A 25885-nucleotide genomic window follows, 5' to 3' on the forward strand; every position below is an offset into this window, starting at 1 on the left:
AGAGAGAGAGAGGGGGAGCGAGAGAGAGAGAGAGAGAGGGGAGCGAGAGAGAGAGAGAGAGAGAGAGAGAGAGAGGGGGGAGCAGAGAGAGGGGGAGCGAGAGCGAGAGCGAGAGAAGTAGTTGGAAAATTTTAGTTAAGCGAGTGAATTTTTTATTAACGTGCGGCTTTTTCAAAGCAGTATTTTTAAATCTTGTCTCAACTTTGTCAGATAGAGGTGTTTGTTTCACATCTTGTATTAGTGCGTTTTCAGGCATTTTGGATCTTCTGGCAAAAATATGAGACTTAAGAAGCTCTTTTAAGCTTTTCTGCCATTTTACTGACGTTTGTAGCAGTTTTTCCAACTTTCTTTTTATAGTAGTTGTGATGGTTAAGGTGGTCTTTCGCTTCGATGGATTTTGTTTCCTTGGGCTTGTAACAAAAAACGGAGTAATTTTAATTGAAATATCTCTTGTGTTTTTAATTGCTCTAAAACGAAGTTTGTAGCAATTATATTAGTCCTGTCGGTCTTTTTTTATGCGATTTTTCGCTTGACCAATTTTTCGTCTGACGCTTTTGACTTTTCGTCCTCAAAAACGGGATAAACAGGTAGCGCCCAGCGGGCATTATGTGCTCTTAGAGCCTTTTAGGTCTGTTTCAGCTCAAACTGTCTTGGAGACTTATACTTATGGTGTGAGGGGCGGTTCTTAGAGGTTGAAACCCCCCCCCCCTCTTTGTTGACCCCCCACCCCCACTATTGGCTCCACCCCCCCACCGCGCTTTTGCCCCCCCCCACCCAGTGCTGCCCCCATCAGCCCCCGGTGCACCCCCCCCCCCCCCCGTGGCTAGCTACTGACCAAGCCAACCGCTCGCCGGTCGTTTGAGAGCAATTCGCCCGACGTTAGTCGGTTATGTTTTGTCTATTGTTCTAAATTAAGCCTTCGGCACTAATTTTTCTTGTCCACTATTTAATCTAGAATTTTTAGAGGCACATTCTACCCTATTTATTGAACTCAATGAAACTGGGGACCAATTTTGAGCACTTTTTGCACAGAAAATATTAAGCTTTCGTCAATTGTTGTTTTATTTTGTGTCTCCATTGTTGTCCAGTTGGGTCAGCGGTGGCATTTTTTGGCTATTTTCCTGCTATTGTTCTTTTAGAATTTAAAAGTTCAATGAGTTTTGAAGTAGCCTAATTGTTGTGATAAACTTATTAAATAGTTTAAGATGAGTTATGACCAAACCGGCAATGACGTCAATGGACAACCACCTGTTCTCCGGTACATGGATCGCACCCCCCTGATGAAGGCAAGTGCAAGCAAAAGAGGTTGCTCGGAACTGAGTCCGCTTGAAGAAAGATCGATGGAAGAAGTCATTCAAAGCGCACTTGCAGCTCAAATGCCAAGTATTATTGCAGGCATTCAAGCAGAAGTTCGGAATTCGGTATCAGCAGCCATCAACGATGCAATTGCCAAGTTGAAAGATGAGTTCGCCCAAAAATTAACTGTGCAAGAAGAAAGATGTAACTTGAAGTCCCTATCCGAAGCCGAGCTACTGGAAAGTTACAACAGGCCTGATAACATCAAGATTATTGGACTGCCTGAGGTTATCAAGGATGATGGAAAACCTGAAGCGTACGCGGAGACTATCGAGGAAGTTGTTAAACTTGCGAAAAAAATAGAAATTAACGTGGATGAGCAGGACATTTCAATTGCACACAGGCTACCAAGTTCACAGAGAGGCAAGCGACCAATAATTGTCCGCTTCAACAGGCGAGTTTCGAAAATTGAGATGCTGAAGAAGAAGAAAAGTTTTGAGAATCTCGACGGATACGCCAATGTTAAAGTCTTTGAAGATATTAGTCGTCCCCGTTTAGCATTTTTTAACCTAATGAAGCGGGATAATCGTATTGCAATGGTTTGGACCCGAGAAAGTAACATTTTTTTCCAATACCAGAATGAAAGATCTATTCAGAAGATAACGGGACTGTACGAAGGTGGTGATGAACTAGGCCAGCAATTGCAAAATGTGAAAAACTGTTTTCATTTTCAGCGGCATTTCTCCGGCAGAGAAATGCACGGAGAGGGAACCTAAATCAGGTTTATCGTCATGTGCTAGATCCTATTTATCAATTTCCATACTAACTGTTAATGTTCGTTCTTTAAAAAAACACTTAAGTGATTTGGAAGCACTTGTTCATAGTCTTGAGTCTCCACCAAATGTTATATGTCTCACTGAAACTTGGTTGACTGAAAATGATGACATCGATTCCTTATTAGTTCCAGGCTATAATAATTATGCAATTAAGAATAGGAACACGCTTGGCGGAGGTGTAATGATTCAAATTAAGGATCCAATATTCTTGTTAGAAACACATTCAACAGATTTGGATGAGACTCTTTTGGTCTCTCTTCAATACAATAAATATAGATTTAAGTTGGCTACTATCTACAATCCACCAAGAACAAATAAATTAAAGTTCGTCGAAAAGCTGGATAAATTTTTGAATGATTTAACTTCCATAAATTGTCCTACCGTTATGGCTGGAGATTTTAACATCGACACGCATGTGAAGAATCAATTACATTCGAATTATCTTTGCACGATATCTGCTAATGATTTTGAGATTGCTAATCTTGAAACTACCAGGGAAACTTCGACCTCCGCAACTTGTCTAGATCATTTTATATTTACTGAACAAAACTATTTGCCATTTAGAGACATAAGTTTTATAAAAGATCAAGAAAAACGGTCGAAATATTTAACTGACTTAGACTGGAACCTAAGGAATCGGTGTCACTTTTTCGAATCTGATAGTACCAATGATTTGTTCGACAAATTCAACAGCCTTTTCCTGGAAATCACTAATAAGTATGCCCTTCTTAAATGCTTGGCTCATAAAAAATCGAAATTACCGAAATGGTTTACAAACACCCTTAAAAATTTGCGCTTCAAAAAAAACCAAGCACATCGAAGTATGAAACAAAATCCGCATAACAATGAAGCAGCAAAAAAAAATTCAAATTGTTACGCGACAAGTTTGGAAAGTGTTAAAAAAGCTAAGACAGATTTTTATGCACAAAAATTCGAATCATGTATTGGAGACTCAAGGCAAACATATAAGTTACTCAAAGATATTAAAGGAACAACGCGAAAAAGTTCACAAGTCCCTGCGTTGAATTCATGCAATGCACGTTGCACTGATCCAAGCAGCGCTGACATTGCTGAGGAATTTAACACATTCTTTACCAATGTTGGTCCGAAGTTGAAATACAACATTAAACGCGTTCCTTTAACTAAGATGGACGAAGTTAATCACTCAATGTATCTAAAGCCAATAACCTGTGACGAGGTTAGGGAAATCATTGATAATCTGGATAATAAATTCTCATCTGGTGATGATGATATCTCAAATGTCATAGTCAAGTTATCATCAAATGTTACGATTCCATATCTAACCCAGATAATCAATTTATCTTTTGAAGAAGGAATATTTCCCGATGATCTGAAAAAAGCCAAAGTCATTCCTCTTCACAAGGATGGATCAAAACTTGATGAAAATAACTACAGACCAATTTCTCTACTAATTGTATGGAGTAAAATTATTGAACGTGCTTTGTTCATTCGCATATATGCTTACATGGAATATCATAATTTGTTTTTCAATAGGCAATTTGGATTTCGTACCAAACACAGCACAATTGACGCTCTAGTTGAATTAGTTGAAAAAATAAGATTAAACTGCCGAAATGTAAAAGCTATCAGTTTCTATCTTGATCTTAAAAAAGCTTTTGATACCACTGAGCATGATATCTTATTGAAAAAGATCGAAAATACTGGCATCAGAGGCCCAGCTCTAAGTTGGGTAACAACATACTTAAAAGGGAGACAACAGCGGGTTATTGTAAATGGAGCTTGTTCATCGAGGAATTCTATAGTTTGTGGGGTTCCACAAGGCTCAATTCTGGGCCCGTTATTGTTCCTCATTTATATCAATGATCTGCCTTTAGTTTGCAAATCTCTTGATGTAATATTGTTTGCGGACGATACAAACCTCACCGCAATCAAAAGACGATAATTCAGTGCAAGAAGATCTGCAAAGCATCAATAATTGGTTGATTGCTAATAAGTTAATACTAAATATGGTTAAAACAGTACAAATAAATATAAGGAATAAAAATAGTGCTTCCAAATCAGTGTTCAAGTTTGATGATGTTTCTATTGAAGTTCGTAATCTCTGTAAGTATCTCGGAATCTATGTAGATAGTAAATTAAGTTTTCAATCACATATAGAATATATTAAGAAAAGACTCTCAAAACAGTGTGGTATTATATGTAAGCTGCGTCACTATGTACCCCGTAAACAGCTAATTGATTACTATCGAAGCAATGTTAACCCAATAATTCAATACGGTATTTTGGTATATGGCTGTTGCACTTACTCGTCGCTTCTACCTATCTACATTCTGCAGAAAAAAATTTTAAAATTCATTTACTTCAGGAAAAGGTCAGATAGTTCTAGGGACATTTTTATCTCTAATAAATTACTAACAGTATTCGAGTTCCATGTTATGAGCTGCTGAAATTTGTCCTGAAATCATTGAAAAAGATGCATAGCGAAAGCTATCTAAATGAACTCTTTGAATATGAGCATATTACCAGAAACACCAGAAGATCTACCAAAAACTACCTAAAGATACCCTCCTTTAAAACGCAGTTTGAGCGCTCCTCTATTTCATATCGTTGTGCAAAGCTATTTAACACGCTAAGAAAGAATGAAGTTCTATCACCAAACATTGAAACCAAAATTTGGCAAAAAATATCGCTATTTTATCATAAATTTAAAGAAAGTTATTTGCTAAACAATGAGGAGCTGGTATCCTATATTTTTAAATAGTTTATTCCGTATCCACCCTCAAAATATTTTTTCACCTATTTCTTTTTCATGAACTCTTGTCATAAATTGTTGCGGCACTTACTTTGTAAGTGCCGAGGCCTCAAAAATGGTATTATTTTTGCACAATAACGAAGTCTGCACATAGAAAATTGACGATAAAGAATCGAATTGCAGGAAAAAAAATTCTATTTGAATTTCTTTTTAAAAAATTTGCCAGGAATCAGTGGCTCTCTCGTTAAGCGTAACACAGCATACAGTGTTAGCGTTAGTTGGTAATGAGTCAAAAGAGAGAATCGTTTTGAGCTTAAAACCGCTTTTTTTTAAAAAAAATTTATTTTTCTGTTTTCGACATCAAAAAATTATTTTTTCTTATCGTTTTCTCTTCTAAGCTATTTAACTTTAGCCAGGGCAGATACTAGGTGGGCTTAATAGCCCCGTTTATCTGTCTTCTCCGAGATACCTTCGATATGTAAGTAATTTCAATTGATATATATTATGAATTATATAATGTATTATGTAATTAATTAAATTGTTCATAATTTTTATGATTAAGGAGAAATTTATTCTTTCTTTCTTTCTTTAGTAATTTTTCTAGTAGAAACAAAAATTGGGTCAAGTAAACACCTTATTCTGCCAATCACCAGAAATTGAGCTTCTGAATTCAAAATTCGATCCTATTTTAAACCAAACTTCAAAACACAGCGTTTTTAAGAAACATTTTTGATTTATACAGCTTGGTTGAGCTCCTATCGATATTATTCTCAAGGTAGTTTTATCAATAGACGAGGTAAGTCTTTGCAAAAAATTACGAAGAACTAAACTCCTGCAGTATGCAGTAACTAATAACGCCAGAAGAAACAGCCGGATGGTTGTAGAACTTAAAAAAGTCGCTCTTTGACATCTTGACGAGTGAGCTGGCGGCCATAACAGATATCGAGAAGGCATTTATAAATGATAAGTGCTTAGGTCTTCAACTATAAAAAGAAATAAAAATGCTTGTGATTTGAATTCCAATATTCCAATGATAATGTCAGCCAATGATCGTCAGCAAAATATTTGATGCGAAAATAACAGCGGAAATAAATTAAAAATTGATAAGTTTTCGAAAAACCTTCAAAATTATCAATATCTTTTGCTAATGCAATTAAATTATTAGCACTATATTTATTCCTTTAATGAAACAGTTTTTACTACAACAAAACACCTATAATACAGCAATTTGAAAACAATAAAAAAGGAAGGTATGGACATATAGCAAAAAATGAAAATTTTTGGGGAGAAATTTGAAAAAAATAGCGACACATTATGACACGAAACATTTTTATTAAAATCGGTAACCACTTCGTGGCATTCCGTTTTTTAAAACTGTAGACATTTGACTGTTACACTTGGGAAAATGACATAATAGCACCTTGACAAGTGAATAACATGAATCGAAGGAGGTGATACCTGTTTTTCTAAGCACAAGAGACTAGACAATGAAAAAATATACGGACAAAACTCAAAATACCACTATCTTTAAACAAGTATTGAGATATGAAAATCAATAAAAAATATTTATTTTTCTCTAGAAAACAGATGGTAGCTGTCTTCAATGAGCTGTATTCAAAGCGAAAAGACAAGTTTAGAGATTTGATTGGTATTTTAGTATCTCTTTAGAGTATCTCGTCATTAAAACATTGAGCTATTTACTGAAAACATTAACACATTTTAATTTTATCATGCCGCATTAGAAAAACAAACTGCAAAAGTTCACTAAATTTTGGTAAAAACGCATATCTGAAAATGGTCAATCTATGGCTCCAGAGAAAGTACAATGTTCCTTTCGCTAATGAGACTCAGTGATAACACCACAAAAAACAAGAAAACAGGAAAGTTGACAAAGTTTGAGAAACCAATAGTCATAAAAACGCAAACACTCGCGAAGAGCAGTCGGTTGACCTTGAGTGAAACGTTGTGAGAAAACTTTAAAACTCTAAATGTTCGCTTGAAAAGAACAATCTTTCTTTGCTGTTGCAGTCTTATCGCACAAGATTCCAATTTGAGTGTTATCTTTGATTTAATTTGCTTTTTACTTTATTATTTTTTTTCTATTGTTATCACTCGGCAATGGAGATGGAGGCCACATCATCATCAACGTCCAAACCCATAGCTTCAGAGGTTGTCGTGAGTACTATTCAGGACACAGAAGTAAGTGTATTGAAAAAAGAAATCGAACTCTTGAAAGCAAAAAATAACTCACAGGACGAAGAAATTAGGGAACTAAAAGCAAAGCAAAAAAATATTAATGATCGCCTAAGAGCGCAAGAGAGATACGCGAAAGGACTCGTTACTAATCGTTAATCCGCCCTTCGATGCTCGACAAGTTTGTAATGTAACGCACGAAACTGTAAAATTTTTTGAGAAATTCTTGGGGGTCGAAATTACTGAGGACAGTATCAAAGCGTGTCACATTATTCCCAATTCCGGAAACGAGTTTCAACTGGCAACAGTAATATGCAAATTTATTTATTTTGCCGACAAACAAAGTGTCTATGAAAAAAGAAAACGACTGAGAAAAACAAAAAACAGGATAAACAGCAAATTCATCTATCTAAACGAGCCCCTACCAGAATGAAGCTCAGATCAAAAACGAAGCAAACAAACGAAACATGATTACTGCAACACACAACTGTGCAGTCTCGGTTTTAGTCGAAAATGGTAGAGAAAAGGCAAAATTCGTTAAAATTAACGAGATAGAAGATTTGGACTCAATCAATGCTATAAAACAAAAAAAACATTTCGAAATATCTTCTACTGACGATGTTATCAACTCACCTGCATACAAACGACTTAATATTCAAAAGGAAAAGAACAAACGACATCTCACAAACTCAGTAACTGTAATAAAAAGCTAAAACATAACTCAATTATTTTTGTTTGTTTTCTTTAATGTGTATAATATTAGCACAACTCAAGATTTAGGGTAGAAACTTATCGCCAGCTTTAGGTGCGTAACGTTTTGATCATGTTTTTTAAACCTTTTTTGCTCATTTCTTAAGTTTTTTTTATTTTTTTTTAAATTTCATAAATTCAGCTTATATATGTATAAGATAACCTCAGTTTCAACTAAAAATCTTTAAAAATTGTTTCAGCCCTCTGCCTGTGATTTCCGCAGGCGGCGGCCTGTCGGTTGTGATTTACGCAACCATGAAGACAGGGCGCAGGAGAGCAATGAAACAGAATGTTTTGATTTGTTGCTGGTGATTTCCGCAAGCAACAAATAAAAAAAAAACAATTAAGCACTGTTATATCAAAATAGTTGATAGTTTTATACAAGAAAAAAACCCAGACTGAAATGGCAGGGAATTGATAACGAAAAGTGTCTCTACGTCAACAATGACAAATAAAAGAATCTATAATCCCGTACAGTTCCAATTTGTTCTTCAAAACATTCGATCCGTATCTAAGAACCTAGACGAGTTTGAAGTTTACATTAATAGCATGTCTCAGAAACCTGAAGTAGTTTGCCTTACTGAGACTTGGTTAAATCCTAGCTATAACAATAACTGTTTTTCTTTGAATGGTTATCAAACAACTATATCCAGCAATCGTAAAAAAAGAGGTGGAGGTGTTGCATTCTTCTTGAAAAATAACATAAATTGTCAGATAGTTAAAAAATTAGAAACGACTTCCGTTCAACTACTAACAGTCGCCATCAAAACCATAAAAGAAGAAATCTGGTTCTCATGTATTTACATGCCACCAAATTGCACTAATGAAGCCAATTTCTTGACGGTTGAAAGATATCTCGACAGCCTAATGGTTGACCCAGAAACAAAACACGTACTTTGTGGGGATTTTAATGTTAATTTTTTAGTAAACAGCAAAAAAGCCGAAAGCTTAAAAAGCCTTTTAGCCGGAAACGGTCTCAGTACATCAAGCAATAACGACCCAACGAGGGTATCAAATGGCAGAGGTACGCTCATTGACGCAATATTTTCTAACTTTTTTATAGAAACAAAAGTTAAATCAACCAGCATAACAGATCATCACACGGTAGAAGGTTCCTTTGACCTCGATGGCAGTCCGGAAAAGTATTTTAAAGCTCTAAAAAGCCGCAATTGGCATAACCTAGATAATCCAATTACAAAAGAAACACTCGAAAAGGATCTCAGGTATCAATTTGGGGTCCACAGAAGTAGTTTAGAACTCTTACCAATTGACAAAGCCTTCAAAAAACTTCACGAATTGCTCACAGAAGCATTAAACAGTCACCTTCCTGAAAAATATCGTACACAAAAAAAGAACAAAAATTGGATTGATAATGAGGTTAAAAACTTAGCGACGAAAAAACGTAGTCTTAAGAAACTGGCAGATACAACTGGAAGTCCACAAATTCACGAAAATTTTCACAAAACTTGTAAAAACCTTAAATCTCTCATCAGATCTAAAAAATAAACTTTTTATCAAAATCTACTTAAAACCGATTCGGTAAAAAAACTAAAAAATCTTTTTTTGAGCTTTACAGATCTTTAGCCGGCAATTCAGAGTCCTCTAAACTTGTCTGCTCGCAAAATAAAGTAGATGAGTTTAACGAGTTCTTCGCAAACATTGGGAAAAAATTGAATGCAGAATTTTTAACAAGAAGTGCCGTTACGATAGAAAACCAGAGTCAAAGTATGTTTCTAAAATGGATATCTGCAAATGACGTAATGTACGCTATCAACAACTGTAAAAACAAATTTAGTCTTGATTGCTATAACTTGAACTATTTTTTCATTAAAAAAGTTTTTGACTGTTTAACAGCTCCTTTACAACTCTTGTTTAACAGATGCATAGAACTTGGACAATACCCAGAGAGTTTGAAAATAGCAAAAGTTATACCGTTCTTCCAAAATGGAAATAAAGATGACCCATCAAATTTCGGGCCCAACTCGTTGCTACCAATTATAGGGAAAGTCTTTGAGCGGATTATATTTGATCGAATTCAAAACTACCTAAACGTTTTCGAAATTCTCTAAGATTCACAATTTGGCTTCAGGCACGGGAAGAGCACAGTTGATGCCATTGCAACCTTAATAGAGGAAATAAGATCAAATCTCCACAACAACAGTGAAAAAACCAAATGCACCTTTCTAGACTTAAAGAAAGCTTTTGATACTGTCGATCAAAAGATTTTACTGCAAAAGTGTTATAGATATGGTCTGCGTGGTCCAATATACAACATTTTAAAATCATATTTGTCCAAACGAACGCAATATACTTTAATTGGAGATAAAAAGTCCAAACTGAATCTTATAGAACTAGGCGTGCCACAGGGATCAATTCTTGGCCCACTGTTGTTTATTATCTACATGAATGACTTAAGTTTGTCCCAGAAAAAATCAAATGTTATTTTATACGCCGATGACACTGTTGTGAAGAGCAGAAGTTCTGCATCGAAAATTGACGATGATCACGACAGAGAACTAGATAACGTCAATGATTGGATCATAAAAAATAAACTAACACTGAACAAGGAAAAAACAAAAAGCATGCTTTTTGTAAAGAAAAATCAAAAAAATGTTGTGTCAAGAACATTCATAAAAAACACTAAAATTGAAGAAAAACAAAGTTTCAAATACCTGGGCATCACGATAGATAACGATCTACGTTTCACAAAGCACTCAAAGCATGTGGTCACAAAACTTTTGTCGGATTGTTCTATCTTTTATAAACTAAATGTTTTGAGAGAATCACAGATGATAAAAGCGTTTAAAACATACATACAGCCAATAGTACAATACGGAGTCCTGATATACGGGTCAACAACAATCACAACTATTAGGGAAATAGACAAAGTTATCAAACGTATCGTGCGGCTAATTTTTCATCGAAAAAAGTTTGAAAGCACTTACGAGGAAAGATAAAAACATAGGATCTATTTAGCGTCGGAGTTACATGCCTATGAGGTAATTAAGCAGACACTAAAAAACATATGGGGACAATGTAATATTTCACCAATTTCAAAGGGTTTCTCAATGCAAAATTGCCTTAAAAAAGCAAGCGGTTGATTAAAAACAAAATAACTCAAGGTAAAAATCTATTTCACATTTTTTCAATAATAGTTAGGATAAGGCGAGTCTTAAGAATGCTTCTAGGTTACGATGATGAAATAATAGAAAAGATTGAAAACATGTCTACTGCCGAAACAAAAATTTTCTGTCATCAATTTCTAGATAATTATATTTTGGGTAATGAGGACATAGTCAGACTGTTGTATGAGTTTTAATATCACAACTCAAAGGCGTTCCATAACCAGAATAATGTTTTCACTAGGTTTAATGCTACCTTGAAAAATAGTGCTTCCTCTTTTTTTTCTTTCTTCATTTTGAATCACTTTCATCCAGATAAACTGAACGAGACACTTGAGAACGGGCCATCGGCCCAATAGTGCTCTCCCACAGTCAAATATGTGATTGTATTTGTACAAGTAATTGTGAAAAGCTACTTATTGACTGATGGAAACAATTTATTATTATTATTATTATAAAACCGTAAGCTGTCGTGTCAACAAAACATATAAATTTACCTACTAGCTGAAAAGTATTAGCTGCAAAATGAACCTCAATTAGAGCAAATTTAATTAAAATAGAAGGCCGTTTTAACGCGTATATTGAGGTTCAGTGAAAAGCGAAAAAAAATAAGGGTAAGTTTAATTAACTATTTTACTGGGAGTAATTTTACCGAGATTGCCGAAGTCGTAGAAACAATTAATCAACTGAATTTTTTAAATGATTAAAAAAACCTAATGAGACCTGTCATAACCGAGACTGTGCCGAGAAGGCAGTAAAAGAAAACGCGTAAAATTTTTTAAAGTATTTTAGTCAAAGTTATAAATACCATTAGCTATGAACTGAATGATATAAGATTATTTTTACTTTTTTGGAAACATAATAAGACCCCAAAAAGAAAATAGACAGCACACTAGAAACGTTCTCATGTCACATGAAGGCAAGTGGAAGTCGTACTAAAACAAATACAAGCAGGGCAGATCTCTCAGTCTCAAACTTTACTCAGTTTATGCCTTGTTAAGCATTTTTTGGGATCTGTCATTAATGAAACTAAGTGAGAAGACAGCGGAAAGTACAACATACGGGCTAAACTGAATACACAAAGCTTTTTGAAAACCTGGAGTCGAAATTTTAAAAATCATTTGCTGTCCGTTGATCGATTCAAACAAAATCATTCATGCATCATTATGAAAATTTTCTCAGCTTCAGTTGCTTTTTGCAGAAAATCAAGCGAATAGCCAAATCAAGGGAAACCTTTCTGAAAAACTAATAGTTTTGTTCAATCTAGTTCTCTCAATTTTAAAAAAAATGATTTTACGCTTGATTATTTTGCTCTTTACTTTTCCTGAGTTACTTAACTTAAGTCTTAACTTCATTTTAAGAAGAGTTTTTTTATGAAGCTTTAATTTGGCTGCTGTACAGACTTTCGTGCAAATAAGAGATGACGGAGACATGTGAGAAGACCGCGAAAAGTACAACAAATACAGGAAAACAAATCGCAAATGCTCTTGGAAAAGATATATTCAAAGACGTAAAAATTTTTGCCTTTTTAATAGATTAAAACAAAAATTTTTATGTACCATTAGAACAAATTTATCAGCTTCAGTTGCCTTTTTGAAAATCAAGATAAAAACTTCAGTTCAAGTAAAGAAAAGTATCCAAGAACAAAATATATTTCTCGTCACTTTCAAAGCACTCTAATGTAATGACACGCTTTGAGACTACTGATTCTTTTGTTCTTTGCTATTCCAGAGTTACTAAAAGCATTAATTTCAGTTTTGAATTCTAGTTGACGTCAAAAAGTTAGGTGTGAAAATTTTTAGACAGGAATAATTCATTTCTTTGCTGTACAATGATTTACATACAAACAACATGGACAAATAGCGGGATCAAGGAGATCTTACGACCTATTACAGTTGGCCTAAATATAAAAAATGTTTCATTCAGTTGCATAAATATAGGAACAAAGTATTTTCGATCAAGGTGTTCATGTAAGGCTGAGTAGCTTGTCAGCTATATTGCAACTGTTAAGACCGTCGAATTTTTCAGTTTATTGTACAATTTAGCAGCTCTATATGGTATTGAGTTCCGTCCCAATTGGTTTCTCTAGAATGATTTCAACTAAAAAATTTAATGGTTGAAGTTTTATTAACAAATTTAAGGGTTGAGGCTTTTTGGTTCCATCTTTCTGAGTTTGAAAATCCTGAAAACCATTTAGCGACTTAAGAAGAAATTCACTTTTTTATTGATGTGCAGCTCGTAAACAATCAATAAGGGTTATTAGCTATTTTAATCTCAAGATATTCACAGAATGGCTCAATTTTCATATCGCTTATTGAATAGAAATGTTAATTTAATGCCGTCGAAATGATGGTGTTTTGAGGAAATAGGTAATTTTTATTGATAGCCGCCGTCAGCCTCGCAAACGGCTATTATTTAGGCACTGTTCTTTTAATTTGTTTTACTTTTTTATCACGTTTTTCGTTTGACATAAGTTACAACTTTCTTGTTTGATTTCTGATTTCTCACTATTTCAACTCAGTGAGTCCTGGAATGCATCCAGTGAGTTTGAAAGAATACGATCAAGGCGAAAAAGTCAGAAATTTAAACTTTGTGCATTAAGCTAGTTAAGTTTCTTCCAGTATACCGCTAATTTTTATTAGAATCAAGCTTCTTGATCTCTTCTTGTTCTCCAATTCAAGGACTGGTTCACCATATTTATTTTATAATCTAATCAAACCGCAGAGGAAGATGGAACACTTATATCACTACGAACTGGTTTCGAAGATCTCAATTTTTGACATCACTAAAGTTCATAATTAATAGCAGCACAGCGATAGTTGGGGCTTTTATTGGCCTTCTCTTGGTTTTTTACAATTCAAAGAATTTGAATTGTATTGGGGCGCTGTCTTTTTTTAAAGATCTGTTCACACATTTTCATGATTTTTGAAGTCAAATTGGAGTAGTGATTTTGGTCACGCCGAAACAGGAAGTGGAGCGAAAAAGCGAGTGGTTTTGCGGCGTGAAATTTTTTCGCTCCAAATTTAAAGTAGAGTGAGAAAACGGTGTTTGAACAAAAATTCGCTTTCTCGCTAGTGGTTTTTTGTTCACATGCGGCAATTTCACTTTGATTTTTACTGTTTTTTCAATTTTTTGGATCGGATTTTTTCTAAATGGTTTTTCCAATCCATTCATAGTCCGTTCTAGGTCTAGTTTTCTGTTTAGTCAATGAAAATTCTTTGAATTGTACGTCAGGACTTGTCCTGCTATGTTTTTTTATTTCGTCGTCATGATTTTTGTTACGACCATATGACATCACAGCCACTTTTTGTTCATTCGTTCATGCAATTTCAACTGAATTGCATGTGTGACGTCATTTTTTGCTCTTAGTGGAGCGAGTTTTTTTTGTTCATGCGCGTGATTAAATTTTTGGTCACACTTGACTTACCTCACTCTTAAAAATGACTTCCTCACTTTGAAATTGACTTTTATTTACTTTAATTCCAAGAGATAAGGTCAAATGGGTGTCTAGCACTCTAAATGAAGGTTATTTGAGATCAGCTAATGGAGGCAGCAATAACTTGTACAGATTTTTAATCAAAATTTAACAGATCAGCCTTCAATGAAAAGACGAATTTTTTTGGTCTGTCTTTTTTTACTGTTTTTTTAGACTGCCGATCTACGAATCTATTGCGGCTATTTTCTGGCAATCTGACAGCTATGTTGTGTTTTTGTTATATGTCCTTTTTGATATTCGTTTACGATTTAAGTGAATAAGAAATGTGGACCTCATTTTTTCACACATTGCTGAGCAATTCATAAAATTCCGCCTTGAAGCATCTAAAAATACTTAATGTTGCAAAGATTTTAGTTTGTTAACTTAAAATTATTTTGGTTGTTTGGTAGAAATCACAATTTCACTTCAATTAACTTTTAGACTTTAATTTCATCAACAATTGAGTCTTAAACGCCGGACGATGTCTGTAACTTTTGATTTCAATTAAATCTGAATTGCACGAAAATCAGGCAAAAATCTAACTTCTCTCCACTACAGATTGAAGCAATAACTATAATCGGTGTCTTGTATAATTAATAGCCGCTCTCTTCTTCTCAGCCGGCTATTATAGCGCTCCTATTTTTTACAATTCAAAGAATTTGAATTGTATTGGGGCGCTGTCTTTTTTAAGATCTGTTCACACATTTTCATGATTTTTGAAGTCAAATTGGATTAGTGATTTTGGTCACGCCGAAACAGGAAGTGAAGCGAAAAAGCGAGTGGTTTTGCGGCGTAAAATTTCGCTCTAAATTTAAAGTAGAGTGAGAAAACGGTGTTAGAACAAAAATTCACTTTCTCGCCTGGTTTTTTGTTAACATGCGGCAATTTCACTTTGATTTTTACTGTTTTTTTGATTTTTTAGGTGTTCATGTAAGGCTGAGTAGCTTGTCAGCTATATTGCAACTGTTAAGACCGTCGAATTTTTCAGTTTATTGTACAATTTAGCAGCTCTATATGGTATTGAGTTCCGTCCCAATTGGTTTCTCTAGAATGATTTCAACTAAAAAATTTAATGGTTGAAGTTTTATTAACAAATTTAAGGGTTGAGGCTTTTTGGTTCCATCTTTCTGAGTTTGAAAATCCTGAAAACCATTTAGCGACTTAAGAAGAAATTCACTTTTTTATTGATGTGCAGCTCGTAAACAATCAATAAGGGTTATTAGCTATTTTAATCTCAAGATATTCACAGAATGGCTCAATTTTCATATCGCTTATTGAATAGAAATGTTAATTTAATGCCGTCGAAATGATGGTGTTTTGAGGAAATAGGTAATTTTTATTGATAGCCGCCGTCAGCCTCGCAAACGGCTATTATTTAGGCACTGTTCTTTTAATTTGTTTTACTTTTTTATCACGTTTTTCGTTTGACATAAGTTACAACTTTCTTGTTTGATTTCTGATTTCTCACTATTTCAACTCAGTGAGTCCTGGAATGCATCCAGTGAGTTTGAAAGAATACGATCAAGGCGAAAAAGTCAGAAATTTAAACTTTGTGCATTAAGCTAGTTAAGTTTCTTCCAGTATACCGCTAATTTTTATTAGAATCAAGCTTCTTGATCTCTTCTTGTTCTCCAATTCAAGGACTGGTTCACCATATTTATTTTATAATCTAATCAAACCGCAGAGGAAGATGGAACACTTATATCACTACGAACTGGTTTCGAAGATCTCAATTTTTGACATCACTAAAGTTCATAATTAATAGCAGCACAGCGATAGTTGGGGCTTTTATTGGCCTTCTCTTGGTTTTTTACAATTCAAAGAATTTGAATTGTATTGGGGCGCTGTCTTTTTTTAAAGATCTGTTCACACATTTTCATGATTTTTGAAGTCAAATTGGAGTAGTGATTTTGGTCACGCCGAAACAGGAAGTGGAGCGAAAAAGCGAGTGGTTTTGCGGCGTGAAATTTTTTCGCTCCAAATTTAAAGTAGAGTGAGAAAACGGTGTTTGAACAAAAATTCGCTTTCTCGCTAGTGGTTTTTTGTTCACATGCGGCAATTTCACTTTGATTTTTACTGTTTTTTCAATTTTTTGGATCGGATTTTTTCTAAATGGTTTTTCCAATCCATTCATAGTCCGTTCTAGGTCTAGTTTTCTGTTTAGTCAATGAAAATTCTTTGAATTGTACGTCAGGACTTGTCCTGCTATGTTTTTTTATTTCGTCGTCATGATTTTTGTTACGACCATATGACATCACAGCCACTTTTTGTTCATTCGTTCATGCAATTTCAACTGAATTGCATGTGTGACGTCATTTTTTGCTCTTAGTGGAGCGAGTTTTTTTTGTTCATGCGCGTGATTAAATTTTTGGTCACACTTGACTTACCTCACTCTTAAAAATGACTTCCTCACTTTGAAATTGACTTTTATTTACTTTAATTCCAAGAGATAAGGTCAAATGGGTGTCTAGCACTCTAAATGAAGGTTATTTGAGATCAGCTAATGGAGGCAGCAATAACTTGTACAGATTTTTAATCAAAATTTAACAGATCAGCCTTCAATGAAAAGACGAATTTTTTTGGTCTGTCTTTTTTTACTGTTTTTTTAGACTGCCGATCTACGAATCTATTGCGGCTATTTTCTGGCAATCTGACAGCTATGTTGTGTTTTTGTTATATGTCCTTTTTGATATTCGTTTACGATTTAAGTGAATAAGAAATGTGGACCTCATTTTTTCACACATTGCTGAGCAATTCATAAAATTCCGCCTTGAAGCATCTAAAAATACTTAATGTTGCAAAGATTTTAGTTTGTTAACTTAAAATTATTTTGGTTGTTTGGTAGAAATCACAATTTCACTTCAATTAACTTTTAGACTTTAATTTCATCAACAATTGAGTCTTAAACGCCGGACGATGTCTGTAACTTTTGATTTCAATTAAATCTGAATTGCACGAAAATCAGGCAAAAATCTAACTTCTCTCCACTACAGATTGAAGCAATAACTATAATCGGTGTCTTGTATAATTAATAGCCGCTCTCTTCTTCTCAGCCGGCTATTATAGCGCTCCTATTTTTTACAATTCAAAGAATTTGAATTGTATTGGGGCGCTGTCTTTTTTAAGATCTGTTCACACATTTTCATGATTTTTGAAGTCAAATTGGATTAGTGATTTTGGTCACGCCGAAACAGGAAGTGAAGCGAAAAAGCGAGTGGTTTTGCGGCGTAAAATTTTTTCGCTCTAAATTTAAAGTAGAGTGAGAAAACGGTGTTAGAACAAAAATTCACTTTCTCGCCTGGTTTTTTGTTAACATGCGGCAATTTCACTTTGATTTTTACTGTTTTTTTGATTTTTTAGGTGTTCATGTAAGGCTGAGTAGCTTGTCAGCTATATTGCAACTGTTAAGACCGTCGAATTTTTCAGTTTATTGTACAATTTAGCAGCTCTATATGGTATTGAGTTCCGTCCCAATTGGTTTCTCTAGAATGATTTCAACTAAAAAATTTAATGGTTGAAGTTTTATTAACAAATTTAAGGGTTGAGGCTTTTTGGTTCCATCTTTCTGAGTTTGAAAATCCTGAAAACCATTTAGCGACTTAAGAAGAAATTCACTTTTTTATTGATGTGCAGCTCGTAAACAATCAATAAGGGTTATTAGCTATTTTAATCTCAAGATATTCACAGAATGGCTCAATTTTCATATCGCTTATTGAATAGAAATGTTAATTTAATGCCGTCGAAATGATGGTGTTTTGAGGAAATAGGTAATTTTTATTGATAGCCGCCGTCAGCCTCGCAAACGGCTATTATTTAGGCACTGTTCTTTTAATTTGTTTTACTTTTTTATCACGTTTTTCGTTTGACATAAGTTACAACTTTCTTGTTTGATTTCTGATTTCTCACTATTTCAACTCAGTGAGTCCTGGAATGCATCCAGTGAGTTTGAAAGAATACGATCAAGGCGAAAAAGTCAGAAATTTAAACTTTGTGCATTAAGCTAGTTAAGTTTCTTCCAGTATACCGCTAATTTTTATTAGAATCAAGCTTCTTGATCTCTTCTTGTTCTCCAATTCAAGGACTGGTTCACCATATTTATTTTATAATCTAATCAAACCGCAGAGGAAGATGGAACACTTATATCACTACGAACTGGTTTCGAAGATCTCAATTTTTGACATCACTAAAGTTCATAATTAATAGCAGCACAGCGATAGTTGGGGCTTTTATTGGCCTTCTCTTGGTTTTTTACAATTCAAAGAATTTGAATTGTATTGGGGCGCTGTCTTTTTTTAAAGATCTGTTCACACATTTTCATGATTTTTGAAGTCAAATTGGAGTAGTGATTTTGGTCACGCCGAAACAGGAAGTGGAGCGAAAAAGCGAGTGGTTTTGCGGCGTGAAATTTTTTCGCTCCAAATTTAAAGTAGAGTGAGAAAACGGTGTTTGAACAAAAATTCGCTTTCTCGCTAGTGGTTTTTTGTTCACATGCGGCAATTTCACTTTGATTTTTACTGTTTTTTCAATTTTTTGGATCGGATTTTTTCTAAATGGTTTTTCCAATCCATTCATAGTCCGTTCTAGGTCTAGTTTTCTGTTTAGTCAATGAAAATTCTTTGAATTGTACGTCAGGACTTGTCCTGCTATGTTTTTTTATTTCGTCGTCATGATTTTTGTTACGACCATATGACATCACAGCCACTTTTTGTTCATTCGTTCATGCAATTTCAACTGAATTGCATGTGTGACGTCATTTTTTGCTCTTAGTGGAGCGAGTTTTTTTTGTTCATGCGCGTGATTAAATTTTTGGTCACACTTGACTTACCTCACTCTTAAAAATGACTTCCTCACTTTGAAATTGACTTTTATTTACTTTAATTCCAAGAGATAAGGTCAAATGGGTGTCTAGCACTCTAAATGAAGGTTATTTGAGATCAGCTAATGGAGGCAGCAATAACTTGTACAGATTTTTAATCAAAATTTAACAGATCAGCCTTCAATGAAAAGACGAATTTTTTTGGTCTGTCTTTTTTTACTGTTTTTTTAGACTGCCGATCTACGAATCTATTGCGGCTATTTTCTGGCAATCTGACAGCTATGTTGTGTTTTTGTTATATGTCCTTTTTGATATTCGTTTACGATTTAAGTGAATAAGAAATGTGGACCTCATTTTTTCACACATTGCTGAGCAATTCATAAAATTCCGCCTTGAAGCATCTAAAAATACTTAATGTTGCAAAGATTTTAGTTTGTTAACTTAAAATTATTTTGGTTGTTTGGTAGAAATCACAATTTCACTTCAATTAACTTTTAGACTTTAATTTCATCAACAATTGAGTCTTAAACGCCGGACGATGTCTGTAACTTTTGATTTCAATTAAATCTGAATTGCACGAAAATCAGGCAAAAATCTAACTTCTCTCCACTACAGATTGAAGCAATAACTATAATCGGTGTCTTGTATAATTAATAGCCGCTCTCTTCTTCTCAGCCGGCTATTATAGCGCTCCTATTTTTTACAATTCAAAGAATTTGAATTGTATTGGGGCGCTGTCTTTTTTAAGATCTGTTCACACATTTTCATGATTTTTGAAGTCAAATTGGATTAGTGATTTTGGTCACGCCGAAACAGGAAGTGAAGCGAAAAAGCGAGTGGTTTTGCGGCGTAAAATTTCGCTCTAAATTTAAAGTAGAGTGAGAAAACGGTGTTAGAACAAAAATTCACTTTCTCGCCTGGTTTTTTGTTAACATGCGGCAATTTCACTTTGATTTTTACTGTTTTTTTGATTTTTTAGGTGTTCATGTAAGGCTGAGTAGCTTGTCAGCTATATTGCAACTGTTAAGACCGTCGAATTTTTCAGTTTATTGTACAATTTAGCAGCTCTATATGGTATTGAGTTCCGTCCCAATTGGTTTCTCTAGAATGATTTCAACTAAAAAATTTAATGGTTGAAGTTTTATTAACAAATTTAAGGGTTGAGGCTTTTTGGTTCCATCTTTCTGAGTTTGAAAATCCTGAAAACCATTTAGCGACTTAAGAAGAAATTCACTTTTTTATTGATGTGCAGCTCGTAAACAATCAATAAGGGTTATTAGCTATTTTAATCTCAAGATATTCACAGAATGGCTCAATTTTCATATCGCTTATTGAATAGAAATGTTAATTTAATGCCGTCGAAATGATGGTGTTTTGAGGAAATAGGTAATTTTTATTGATAGCCGCCGTCAGCCTCGCAAACGGCTATTATTTAGGCACTGTTCTTTTAATTTGTTTTACTTTTTTATCACGTTTTTCGTTTGACATAAGTTACAACTTTCTTGTTTGATTTCTGATTTCTCACTATTTCAACTCAGTGAGTCCTGGAATGCATCCAGTGAGTTTGAAAGAATACGATCAAGGCCAAAAAGTCAGAAATTTAAACTTTGTGCATTAAGCTAGTTAAGTTTCTTCCAGTATACCGCTAATTTTTATTAGAATCAAGCTTCTTGATCTCTTCTTGTTCTCCAATTCAAGGACTGGTTCACCATATTTATTTTATAATCTAATCAAACCGCAGAGGAAGATGGAACACTTATATCACTACGAACTGGTTTCGAAGATCTCAATTTTTGACATCACTAAAGTTCATAATTAATAGCAGCACAGCGATAGTTGGGGCTTTTATTGGCCTTCTCTTGGTTTTTTACAATTCAAAGAATTTGAATTGTATTGGGGCGCTGTCTTTTTTTAAAGATCTGTTCACACATTTTCATGATTTTTGAAGTCAAATTGGAGTAGTGATTTTGGTCACGCCGAAACAGGAAGTGGAGCGAAAAAGCGAGTGGTTTTGCGGCGTGAAATTTTTTCGCTCCAAATTTAAAGTAGAGTGAGAAAACGGTGTTTGAACAAAAATTCGCTTTCTCGCTAGTGGTTTTTTGTTCACATGCGGCAATTTCACTTTGATTTTTACTGTTTTTTCAATTTTTTGGATCGGATTTTTTCTAAATGGTTTTTCCAATCCATTCATAGTCCGTTCTAGGTCTAGTTTTCTGTTTAGTCAATGAAAATTCTTTGAATTGTACGTCAGGACTTGTCCTGCTATGTTTTTTTATTTCGTCGTCATGATTTTTGTTACGACCATATGACATCACAGCCACTTTTTGTTCATTCGTTCATGCAATTTCAACTGAATTGCATGTGTGACGTCATTTTTTGCTCTTAGTGGAGCGAGTTTTTTTTGTTCATGCGCGTGATTAAATTTTTGGTCACACTTGAATTACCTCACTCTTAAAAATGACTTCCTCACTTTGAAATTGACTTTTATTTACTTTAATTCCAAGAGATAAGGTCAAATGGGTGTCTAGCACTCTAAATGAAGGTTATTTGAGATCAGCTAATGGAGGCAGCAATAACTTGTACAGATTTTTAATCAAAATTTAACAGATCAGCCTTCAATGAAAAGACGAATTTTTTTGGTCTGTCTTTTTTTACTGTTTTTTTAGACTGCCGATCTACGAATCTATTGCGGCTATTTTCTGGCAATCTGACAGCTATGTTGTGTTTTTGTTATATGTCCTTTTTGATATTCGTTTACGATTTAAGTGAATAAGAAATGTGGACCTCATTTTTTCACACATTGCTGAGCAATTCATAAAATTCCGCCTTGAAGCATCTAAAAATACTTAATGTTGCAAAGATTTTAGTTTGTTAACTTAAAATTATTTTGGTTGTTTGGTAGAAATCACAATTTCACTTCAATTAACTTTTAGACTTTAATTTCATCAACAATTGAGTCTTAAACGCCGGACGATGTCTGTAACTTTTGATTTCAATTAAATCTGAATTGCACGAAAATCAGGCAAAAATCTAACTTCTCTCCACTACAGATTGAAGCAATAACTATAATCGGTGTCTTGTATAATTAATAGCCGCTCTCTTCTTCTCAGCCGGCTATTATAGCGCTCCTATTTTTTACAATTCAAAGAATTTGAATTGTATTGGGGCGCTGTCTTTTTTAAGATCTGTTCACACATTTTCATGATTTTTGAAGTCAAATTGGATTAGTGATTTTGGTCACGCCGAAACAGGAAGTGAAGCGAAAAAGCGAGTGGTTTTGCGGCGTAAAATTTTTTCGCTCTAAATTTAAAGTAGAGTGAGAAAACGGTGTTAGAACAAAAATTCACTTTCTCGCCTGGTTTTTTGTTAACATGCGGCAATTTCACTTTGATTTTTACTGTTTTTTTGATTTTTTAGGTGTTCATGTAAGGCTGAGTAGCTTGTCAGCTATATTGCAACTGTTAAGACCGTCGAATTTTTCAGTTTATTGTACAATTTAGCAGCTCTATATGGTATTGAGTTCCGTCCCAATTGGTTTCTCTAGAATGATTTCAACTAAAAAATTTAATGGTTGAAGTTTTATTAACAAATTTAAGGGTTGAGGCTTTTTGGTTCCATCTTTCTGAGTTTGAAAATCCTGAAAACCATTTAGCGACTTAAGAAGAAATTCACTTTTTTATTGATGTGCAGCTCGTAAACAATCAATAAGGGTTATTAGCTATTTTAATCTCAAGATATTCACAGAATGGCTCAATTTTCATATCGCTTATTGAATAGAAATGTTAATTTAATGCCGTCGAAATGATGGTGTTTTGAGGAAATAGGTAATTTTTATTGATAGCCGCCGTCAGCCTCGCAAACGGCTATTATTTAGGCACTGTTCTTTTAATTTGTTTTACTTTTTTATCACGTTTTTCGTTTGACATAAGTTACAACTTTCTTGTTTGATTTCTGATTTCTCACTATTTCAACTCAGTGAGTCCTGGAATGCATCCAGTGAGTTTGAAAGAATACGATCAAGGCGAAAAAGTCAGAAATTTAAACTTTGTGCATTAAGCTAGTTAAGTTTCTTCCAGTATACCGCTAATTTTTATTAGAATCAAGCTTCTTGATCTCTTCTTGTTCTCCAATTCAAGGACTGGTTCACCATATTTATTTTATAATCTAATCAAACAGCAGAGGAAGATGGAACACTTATATCACTACGAACTGGTTTCGAAGATCTCAATTTTTGACATCACTAAAGTTCATAATTAATAGCAGCACAGCGATAGTTGGGGCTTTTATTGGCCTTCTCTTGGTTTTTTACAATTCAAAGAATTTGAATTGTATTGGGGCGCTGTCTTTTTTTAAAGATCTGTTCACACATTTTCATGATTTTTGAAGTCAAATTGGAGTAGTGATTTTGGTCACGCCGAAACAGGAAGTGGAGCGAAAAAGCGAGTGGTTTTGCGGCGTGAAATTTTTTCGCTCCAAATTTAAAGTAGAGTGAGAAAACGGTGTTTGAACAAAAATTCGCTTTCTCGCTAGTGGTTTTTTGTTCACATGCGGCAATTTCACTTTGATTTTTACTGTTTTTTCAATTTTTTGGATCGGATTTTTTCTAAATGGTTTTTCCAATCCATTCATAGTCCGTTCTAGGTCTAGTTTTCTGTTTAGTCAATGAAAATTCTTTGAATTGTACGTCAGGACTTGTCCTGCTATGTTTTTTTATTTCGTCGTCATGATTTTTGTTACGACCATATGACATCACAGCCACTTTTTGTTCATTCGTTCATGCAATTTCAACTGAATTGCATGTGTGACGTCATTTTTTGCTCTTAGTGGAGCGAGTTTTTTTTGTTCATGCGCGTGATTAAATTTTTGGTCACACTTGAATTACCTCACTCTTAAAAATGACTTCCTCACTTTGAAATTGACTTTTATTTACTTTAATTCCAAGAGATAAGGTCAAATGGGTGTCTAGCACTCTAAATGAAGGTTATTTGAGATCAGCTAATGGAGGCAGCAATAACTTGTACAGATTTTTAATCAAAATTTAACAGATCAGCCTTCAATGAAAAGACGAATTTTTTTGGTCTGTCTTTTTTTACTGTTTTTTTAGACTGCCGATCTACGAATCTATTGCGGCTATTTTCTGGCAATCTGACAGCTATGTTGTGTTTTTGTTATATGTCCTTTTTGATATTCGTTTACGATTTAAGTGAATAAGAAATGTGGACCTCATTTTTTCACACATTGCTGAGCAATTCATAAAATTCCGCCTTGAAGCATCTAAAAATACTTAATGTTGCAAAGATTTTAGTTTGTTAACTTAAAATTATTTTGGTTGTTTGGTAGAAATCACAATTTCACTTCAATTAACTTTTAGACTTTAATTTCATCAACAATTGAGTCTTAAACGCCGGACGATGTCTGTAACTTTTGATTTCAATTAAATCTGAATTGCACGAAAATCAGGCAAAAATCTAACTTCTCTCCACTACAGATTGAAGCAATAACTATAATCGGTGTCTTGTATAATTAATAGCCGCTCTCTTCTTCTCAGCCGGCTATTATAGCGCTCCTATTTTTTACAATTCAAAGAATTTGAATTGTATTGGGGCGCTGTCTTTTTTAAGATCTGTTCACACATTTTCATGATTTTTGAAGTCAAATTGGATTAGTGATTTTGGTCACGCCGAAACAGGAAGTGAAGCGAAAAAGCGAGTGGTTTTGCGGCGTAAAATTTTTTCGCTCTAAATTTAAAGTAGAGTGAGAAAACGGTGTTAGAACAAAAATTCACTTTCTCGCCTGGTTTTTTGTTAACATGCGGCAATTTCACTTTGATTTTTACTGTTTTTTTGATTTTTTAGATCGGATTTCTTTAAATGGTTTTCCCAATCCGTTCATAGTCCGTTTTATGTCTAGTTTTCTGTTTAGTCAATGAGAATTCTTTGAATTGTACGTCAGGACTTGTCCTGCTATGTTTTTTTTTACTTCGTCGAACTTTTTTCGCTTTACCCATTTTGCCGATTTTTTGACATTTTGTGTGAAATCTTTTTGACTTCTCTAGGCTAGTTTCACTCTTCTGTCTTCTGTCCTCTGCTCAAAGTCCTCATAAACAGCAGCTGCTCAGCAAAGCAATTCAAATTGAAGAGAGTCAGTATAAAAAAATCAGTCAGAATTAGAACCAGAAATTTATCTATTATGCTTATTGGTATTGCTGCTAGACCCTGTAGCTTCTCACTGAGAGACAGGAGTATGTTTAATTACGAAATGACATCAAGTTAAACTTTATACAAAAATCAATTTTTGTTGGTATTTTCTTTTCAATCCATGACTTCACTAGGCTGGTTTCATTTTTCGCTCATTCTGCCCAAATTTCTTTTAAACAGCCAATGCCCAGCAAATCAATCTGAACTGAGCCAAATCATTTTGAAAACACGGAATCCGAAATAGAAAATGGGATAGGAATCCGAAATAGAAAATGGGATAAACCGGTAAAGCCCAATTATAGATGCCGGCTACTTGACAATTGTTCTTATAGGTTGTTTTGTTTAACATCTCTAATGCTTATTCGTATTGATACTAGACCTTTATCCTCTCATTAAGTAACAGGGTGTGGCTAACAACAAAATGAAATCAAAATAATTCGTTTTTTTTATTAGCCGCGAAGCGATA

The 25885-nt window shown here is 34.2% G+C and overlaps 1 protein-coding gene and 1 pseudogene across 1 annotated transcript in view; both read left to right on the plus strand.

The window, feature by feature from the left end:
* Positions 1–25885, plus strand: part of LOC142350031 (uncharacterized) — a 131881-nt gene that overhangs the window by 38474 nt on the left and 67522 nt on the right. The window contains exon 9 of the mRNA XM_075401972.1: positions 1206–1817. Within this exon, the coding sequence (XP_075258087.1) occupies positions 1206–1817 (612 nt within the window). The remainder of the gene's footprint in view (positions 1–1205; positions 1818–25885) is intronic.
* Positions 1170–25885, plus strand: part of LOC142342488 (uncharacterized) — a 371331-nt pseudogene continuing 346615 nt past the window's right edge.

This window comes from Convolutriloba macropyga, chromosome 1 (assembly GCF_964194025.1).
Source record: "Convolutriloba macropyga chromosome 1, txConMacr16.3, whole genome shotgun sequence".
Taxonomy (NCBI): Eukaryota; Metazoa; Xenacoelomorpha; order Acoela; family Convolutidae; genus Convolutriloba; species Convolutriloba macropyga.